We start from the raw sequence: 8195 nt of genomic DNA, 5'->3' as shown, positions 1-8195 counted from the left end.
TAAAATGGGGGAACTTCCTGTGGGGACCAGCACTTGAACCCTGTGGTTGAGCTAAATTGCTACTTTGCTGCTGATTCCCTGGGGAAGGCTTTTTGTGCGGTTCCGGTTTTAATTTTTGGCCTTGTAAGCACTACCGGGTCTGGTACACCTGGATTATGTGGAAACTCTGGTCTGGGCCTGCATCTTTTCAGCAATCTGCACCCGCTGCAGTTCTATATTCCTGACCAGTCTCCACTGAGTGGTCCTGTGCTGACTGGGGGTGCAGATCAGCTGTCCTTGCTGTGCCCCAGTGTTCCCCCGGTGGGAACCATCGCCTGCACCATCCATACTCCAAACACTTCCCATGGGGCCAGCTGTGCACTGGTCCCTTGAGATGACTCACCGGCCTCTGAGTGGCTCCTTTTCTGTTATTGTAGCTCCTCACTACTATGTGGGTCCATGGGAACCCTATTAATCTTGCTGGACTGGGGGCCACCAAGGCCTTCTTCTTCCCTGCTGCCTCCAAGGAACATCACACAAAGGGCACAGCTGTGGCTTTTTCCAGTTCTTGCTCCATGCGCTCACCAGCTCCAGCCTTGAAGTGGTTGGGGCTCGAAATGGGGGAAGCAATCCTTTCTTTCTCTCCTTGTGGCTTCTCCTGCCTTCATGTAGTCCATAGGTCTTTTCTCCTTTTCCCCTGAGCTCTAGTGGCCCCAGATTGGCTGTCGTTGCTTTTTAATAGTTGTAAATTGGTTGATTTATGGGAGAAAGTGACAATGGGGACTGTCTATTCCACTATCTTGGCCAGAAGCCCTGGCTCTCCATTCTTGACTGGACCCACCTAACCACTTACCTGGCCTTCAAGGCCTTCCATGGCCTAGCCCTGCCCATGAGTCCCTGCAGGCCCAGCCATTCCCACCTTTCCCAGCCCTGTTTGACACTGTCTTCTCCACCCAGGACTCCCTTTCCAGCCATCTGTGCTTGCTAAGCGCCACCTGCTTGGAATCCCAACTCAACTTAAATTGTCTCTTCCTGTGGCCTTACAAACTTTCTAAGCTCTGTGGCCAGAAGTGGCCTTCCTCCTTCCCTCCCAAACCCCAGAGCATTTTATCTGCCCTCTCAAAAGGACATTCATCCTTTTAGCCACCCCGAGAAAACTCTCCTACTTCCAATCCCACATGTGCGGGGAATATTGACTTACCTTTGTGTGGGGGGGTGAGATTTACTTACTAGTATGAAAATAACATATGTGTGGTTAAAAAAAAAAATTCTGCTTTACAAAGGGTATAGATACAATGGAAAATGGGTTTTCCTTCCCTCGGCCTCTCCCATCCTATTTCACAAGAAGTAACCATCTTCCATAGTTTCTTGTGCGTCCTTTCAGAATTTTCCCGTGCATATATGCATACATACCCACGTACATAATTTCTCTTTTAAATGTTTCACAAAAAGGATCACATGATTACATGTTCTGCACACACTTCTTTCTCTTTCAAGCTCCTTCTCTTCCTTTCTTTTTTTTTTTTTTAAAGATGACTGGTAAGGGGATCTTAACCCTTGGCTTAGTGTTGTCAGCACCACGCTCACCCAAGTGAGTGAACCAGCCATCCCTATACAGGGATCTGAACCCGTGGCCTTGGTGTTGTCAGTACCGCACTCTCCCGAGTGAGCCATGGGCCAGCCCTAAGCGCCTTCTCTTTCAAGCCTGAGCTTCGCGTTCATTTTAACAGCTGCTGCTAGTGTTCTGATATAGGGAGGGATCGAACCTCATTAGCCACCCCCATCCATGGCCTCGTACATTGTTCCCCACTTTTTCTTATTAGAGACATCCTTCACCTCTGTGTCTCCTTTCCTGCCCCCTACCCCCAGCCAGCCCCTCACACAGTGGTGGTTGAGCGACGGACCCACCAGCTGATGTAGGGGGCAGGAGGCCTTAATTCTTCCATATTGCCCCTGCAGCAGCTGAAGGGCCGGGTCCTGGTAAAAGGGAAGAAGCTTCCAGCTGCTCGGAGCGAGGATGGCCGGACTTTGTTGGACTGGGAGTTGGAAGAGGAAGAGGAGGAGGACGAAGAGGAGGTGGAGGCTGCAGAGCAGAGGCGGCGGGTACGTGACCTGCAGGGCTGGCCAGGCTGGGCAGGGGCTCGGTATTACTGCAGAGTTTGCGGCGGGCGGGGCGGGGAGGGAAGGAAGGTGGGAGAGCTGGGGGGGCTGGAGCCAGCAGTCCCCACTGAGGCCGGTCTCCCAGGCCAAGCAGATCTCTCCAGAGCTGTCTTCCCTGGCCGTGTACTGCTGCGCTGCCCGCCTGCAGACCCTGTGCCCTGGCCCCGGCCCCCGCCAGCCCTGCCAGGTCAGCTCCGTCAGTGAGCGCAAGGCCAAGAAGCTCATCCGAGAGGCAGGTAGGAGCTGGGACATGGGGCATCGGGGTGCAGGAGAGTGGAAGGGGCCTGCAGGCTTCTGTTGGAGTATCCTAAAGTTGGTGTGGAAAGGAGATTGAAAGGACTTTGGAGGGGGGTAGGGGGGAGTAAAGAGATCAGGAGGACCCTAGAGAGGGATCAGCTCAAAAGGATCAGCTCATGGGAGGATGGCCCAGCACATGCCAGCGCCAGGTCAGGTATGGCTGGAGAGACGAGCCACAGGGAGGAGGGAGGCCTGCTGTCTGCCTTCATAGGGCTCATGTCCTAGTGGCAGGGCTGCCATAGATGGGCAGGCCATGATGTGGGCCGGGAGAGCCCAGCAGATGGTGGTGAGATCAGGGAAGGGTTCCTGGAGCAGGTGATACCTGGGAGGACACATCACCTGAAAGATGAGGAGGAAGCAGACCGCTGAGGAAGAGGAAAGGATTTCCAGATAGGAGGAAGAGGTTGTGCAAAGGCCTGGAGGCATGGCCTCCGGGAAGGGTTCCAGGGACCCACAGTGTGGCTGGAGGGATGTGGGCAGGACAGGTAGTAAGTGGCAGGAAATGGCAGCCTGGGGCCAGCTCACCTGTGCACTGAGTCAGGAATACGGGGGCTCAGGGCTGGGGATGCAAGGCCGGGCTCTGTGGTGGAGGGTCCCTGCCCCACTCTGGACTTTAGCATCCTGCTCTGAGTCCCTCTCACCCTAGGTCAGAGGAGAGTGAGGAGCTGGGCAGGGGGTCTCATCCGAGAGGCAGGTAGGAGCTGGGACATGGGGCATCGGGGTGCAGGAGAGTGGAAGGGGCCTGCAGGCTTCTGTTGGAGTATCCTAAAGTTGGTGTGGAAAGGAGATTGAAAGGACTTTGGAGGGGGGTAGGGGGGAGTAAAGAGATCAGGAGGACCCTAGAGAGGGATCAGCTCAAAAGGATCAGCTCATGGGAGGATGGCCCAGCACATGCCAGCGCCAGGTCAGGTATGGCTGGAGAGACGAGCCACAGGGAGGAGGGAGGCCTGCTGTCTGCCTTCATAGGGCTCATGTCCTAGTGGCAGGGCTGCCATAGATGGGCAGGCCATGATGTGGGCCGGGAGAGCCCAGCAGATGGTGGTGAGATCAGGGAAGGGTTCCTGGAGCAGGTGATACCTGGGAGGACACATCACCTGAAAGATGAGGAGGAAGCAGACCGCTGAGGAAGAGGAAAGGATTTCCAGATAGGAGGAAGAGGTTGTGCAAAGGCCTGGAGGCATGGCCTCCGGGAAGGGTTCCAGGGACCCACAGTGTGGCTGGAGGGATGTGGGCAGGACAGGTAGTAAGTGGCAGGAAATGGCAGCCTGGGGCCAGCTCACCTGTGCACTGAGTCAGGAATACGGGGGCTCAGGGCTGGGGATGCAAGGCCGGGCTCTGTGGTGGAGGGTCCCTGCCCCACTCTGGACTTTAGCATCCTGCTCTGAGTCCCTCTCACCCTAGGTCAGAGGAGAGTGAGGAGCTGGGCAGGGGGTCCCCAGGAGGTTACAGGCCCTGCACTGGGCAGGGGACACACCAGGGGCATGTTACAGTCCCCACCCTACTCTTCCTCAGGGAACAGCTTTGTCAGGCACAATGTTCACCATCTGACTCGTGTGTACCCGCTGGGGCTGCGGATGAACTCGGCCAACTACAGCCCCCAGGAGATGTGGAACTCGGGCTGTCAGCTGGGTGAGTAGGGCCGCAGGAGGGGACAGGGTGTTGCCATGTGGGTGGACTCTGGGCGGCCACGGGAGGCCTCAGCAGTGAGGGAGCCACATAGCCTTCCAGAAAAATGCAGTGTTGAGGATCATTATTAAAAAGTTGTCAGCAATGTAGGTGGGGAAGTCAATCAGGCTTCTGTGTTCCCGACAGTGTAAAAGTCTCACATTTTTATGAAGTTAGAAATTAAAAAACTCCACTCCCATGTGCCCCTGACACACACACATACCTGGCAGTCCCACTAAGTCAACGCTGACAAGGGTGGGCTCTGGGGGACTCTGGGCACTGCCAACAGAGGGCCATATAGTCCCTTTAGGGTAGGTATGGAAACCCCAGGCTCTCTCAGGCCCCTGCTCTGACCCAGGCCAGGGCCTGGCCCTGGGGGCGGGGGCTTCTCCAGCATCTTTCATCCCTCTAGCCTGAGGGATACCAGGGATAAGGTACAGATGACAGTTGGGCCTGGGTCCCCTGGCTGCAGTGACACCTCTGCCCACAAGTCATGGTGGGGACAAGGCGGCACTAGCCAGACAATAGGACCCTGGGCCTCTGTTGAGAGGAGCTAAGTCCTCCCTCCAACAAGATCTGTCCCCTGAGCCTGAGCAGTGAGCCCTGCTCTGCCCCTGCTATGTCCACAGTGGCCCTGAACTTCCAGACACCAGGCTACGAGATGGATCTCAATGCTGGGCGCTTCCTCATCAACGGGCAATGCGGATACGTCCTGAAACCTGCCTGCCTGCAGCAACCTGACACAGCCTTTGACCCTGAGTGCCCTGGGCCCCCCAGAACTACTCTCACCATCCAGGTCAGCAGCCTGGACCAAGCCCTAGCCTGGGGGCGGAGCTAGTTCTGGGAAGGTGCCCGCCTGAGGTGGAGGAAGGTGGGGGAGGCCTGGGGACAGGCTGGTGTGAGGACGGTCTGAGTCTGAGGCCCATTCAGGGAGAGGAGAGGGGGGCATGGGCCCCAGCAGAGGCCAGGCCGAAGCTGCCCTTCCTCCCTTTCTCAGGTGCTGACTGCACAGCAGTTGCCCAAACTGAATGCTGAGAAGCCAAACTCCATCGTGGACCCCCTGGTGCGCATTGAGATCCATGGGGTGCCTGCAGACTGTGCACGGAAGGAGACCAACTACGTGCTTAACAATGGTGGGGGGCCCACTGGTGGAAATGGGGCGGGGGGCACAGGTGGGTCTTGGGGCCAGCTGGGCTCTGACTGCCATGCCTGTGCCGCAGGCTTCAATCCCTGCTGGGGGCAGACCCTGCAGTTCCAGCTGCGGGCTCCAGAGCTGGTGCTGGTTCGGTTTGTGGTAGAAGATTATGATACCACCTCCCCCAATGACTTTGTGGGCCAGTTTACGCTGCCTCTCAACAGCCTGAAGCAAGGTTGGTGGTTGGTGAGGATGGAAAGGGATGGGGGTCCCGTCCTCTCAGACCCTGTTCATCTTTGTGCCGCTGAGAGCCTGCCCTGAACCAGGTCTGAGCTGAGGCCCAGCCCCCAGGGGTGGGATGTGGTCTGCGTTCTGTAGGATGGTGGGCAGAGGACCTGAAGCCCAACTGCCCTTCCCACAGGGTACCGCCATGTCCACCTGCTTTCCAAGGATGGGGCCTCGCTGTCACCAGCCACACTCTTTGTCCACATCCGCATCCAGTACTCCTGAGGGCTCAACTGACCCACCCTGGGGTTCTGCGGTGCCAGTCTGCATCCCCCTGCAGAGCCTCTCCTGCTATGGAGTGGAGGGGGGTGGGCGTACTTGGCCTGCTCACTAGGTGCTATCTCACCTGGGTGCTGAGGGCTGCCTTGGGCCCTCCTAAAGGACAGATGCGTGATGTGTTCCCTGCAGAGCTGCTAATGTGACTTCAGTGAGCTCCAACCTGGGGCCTTGAGATGGCCCCAGCCCACCTCCTCATCATGGCTCATGAAGAAGAGCCAGGCCTGTTGCTGCCAAGAGACTTTGGGAACAAGACACCTGTGAGCCTTCAGCTCCTCTGCCCCATGCCCTCCAGCAGGGCCATCCCAGCCTCCTTCCCCCAGAGAGCACAGCCACCCACCCTTGCCCCCATCCTGGGCACTAGCCAGCCCCAGGCCCTCCCTTACCCCCAGTTCTTGAACCTGAGCTCCTCTTCCCTTCTCAAAGAATAGAGCGCTAAGGCTCGGCGCCCTGGGGAACTCTGACAGTAAGTAGGTTTTTAACTTGTGTCATAGAAGAGCCCTGAAGGGGCAGTAGACTAAGACTATCTATTTTTTTTTGTCTTTTTCTGTGTCCGGCAATGGATCGCAACCCTCAGTGTCGCCCCCGCACCGGACCGGGACCGGCAACGGGACCGCAACCCCCGGCGCTGCTCCCGCGCCTCGCTCAGCCAGTGAGCGGGAACCGGTCTGTATGTGGGATCCGAACCCTCGGGCTGGAGCGCCACCGCGCTTCCCAAGCGGCGCACTATCCAGTGCGCCACCGGGCCGGTCCAAGACTATCTATTTTAAAAAATAAAAAAAGCAAGTTTATTTTACCACTGCCACCACTGAGCACGTCTGTGATGCCACACTCACAAGCCCACGAGGAGGGACCAGGGCTGGAGCGAGAGTCCCTTGGGCCTCTTCCCCCAGCAGGGCTTGGATTTGCCTGAGACCGTCGGGGTGGCCGGAGGAGATGCCACAGCTCAAAATAGCCCTGATCTGCTCCTGGCTTAAAGCTGCTGCCAGCAGCACAAGACTCTTTGAGGACACCAGTTTATAAGGTCAGCGCCCGCCCCCCTCCACCGCTCCATACGCACATGGTGGACCTTGCATGGGGAGGAGCAGGACTCTGAGGGTCTCTCAGACAGACCCCCATTTTCCAGGCTCATCTGGGTTCAAGGCCCCTGTCTGCTGAGTAGGGCAGATCCCAAAGACTTGGGACTTCAGCTCTACCAAGCAATCAGCTTTTTATTTAAAAATTTTTTGACAGCTGGCCAGGACAGGGATCAACTCTGGACCTTGGTGTTATCAGCACCATGCTTTAACTGAGTGAGCTAACCAGCCGGCCCCAACCAGCCAGCCCCAACCAGCCTTTTAGACGAAGGCCTGGAAAACAGCGGCCTCTATAGAAATGCTGGGAGAGAATGCTGGGACACCTGATGACAGAATCCAGGGAAAGCCAAAGGCCTAAACCTGTCAGAAAGGTGACATTATGGGGCAAAATATGGAGGCCTGGCATTTTAGATTCCATCAGGCAACAGCACTGGCACTGCATGAGGGCAGAGCTTGACGGCAGTTCCCAGAAGCTGGCCTGGGATTGGACTGGGTTAGGCCTTGAATGGGTCCCAAGCCCCAGAGGAACCAAAACCTAGGGCCGGGGCAGTCTCCACCTTCTTGTAACCCTGTGGTCTGATACAGGAAGTGCCAGCCTCCCCTGCTCCTGGTTCATGCTAGCAGTGGCATTTGGGTCTGATGAATTCGTGTGTTTGAACAAGGATGATCGGAATCTAAGGGGCCCAGAAGGAACGGGCCAGGCCACGCAGGCACCTGATACTCAGGGGCTGTGCGGAGGGGAGGGCCAGGCAGCCAGACTGCAGCCCTCCGGGGTGGCCGAGTCCAGTTTTAGTGTCTGATGAGCAAGTAGAGTTGTCCAGCCCCTGTAAGGCCTGCCTGGGGGTCCTGTCAAGTGAGCACCAGCCCCAGGACGGAGCCCCCTGTCCTGCTTCTCTCCTCTGATTTGGTGCAGCAAGAGGAAGGGCTAGGAAGAGTCCAAAGCTAGGAAGCCTGCCTTGAAAGGGCAAGTCTTAAGGCTAGGAAGTTGATAGGAACTGAATATGCAAGGTGGGAGCAAAGGAGAAATCCCAGCTTTTCACCCTAGAGGTCCCTAGGTGGAGGCCACCCACAGGGCTGTGTGCTCCCAGCCCAAGGCTATGGGCGGGGAGCGAGGCATGAGTCTGAGCCAGAGTAACCTGGTGTGGGGCAAGAATGGGGTGAAGGCACAGGGAACCTCTCAGGTACCCTGTAAAGAGGCCAGGAGGCACCAGCCAGGGGGAGCCTGAAAGGACCACAGGGTCAGGGAATGCAGAAGTGCCGCAGAATGAGACAGGGGAATGGCAAGTCTAAATGCAGCTATTGAGGCCCAACAATCTGCCATG

General features: G+C 57.1%; 1 protein-coding gene across 1 annotated transcript in view; it reads left to right on the top strand.

The window, feature by feature from the left end:
• PLCD3 (phospholipase C, delta 3) overlaps window positions 1-6318 on the top strand; it is a 22267-nt gene extending 15949 nt beyond the window's left edge. Inside the window, exons 8-14 of the mRNA XM_008579551.1 lie at window positions 1939-2082; window positions 2225-2375; window positions 3949-4065; window positions 4731-4897; window positions 5099-5234; window positions 5322-5471; window positions 5658-6318. Coding sequence (XP_008577773.1) covers window positions 1939-2082; window positions 2225-2375; window positions 3949-4065; window positions 4731-4897; window positions 5099-5234; window positions 5322-5471; window positions 5658-5746 — 954 coding nt within the window. The 3' untranslated portion in view covers window positions 5747-6318. The remainder of the gene's footprint in view (window positions 1-1938; window positions 2083-2224; window positions 2376-3948; window positions 4066-4730; window positions 4898-5098; window positions 5235-5321; window positions 5472-5657) is intronic.
• Window positions 6319-8195: the final 1877 nt, after the last annotated feature.

Source organism: Galeopterus variegatus, unplaced genomic scaffold (genome assembly GCF_000696425.1).
Source record: "Galeopterus variegatus unplaced genomic scaffold, G_variegatus-3.0.2 Scaffold1910, whole genome shotgun sequence".
In the NCBI taxonomy this organism is placed as follows: domain Eukaryota; kingdom Metazoa; phylum Chordata; class Mammalia; order Dermoptera; family Cynocephalidae; genus Galeopterus; species Galeopterus variegatus.
This window is presented reverse-complemented; position numbering and strand designations above follow the sequence as displayed.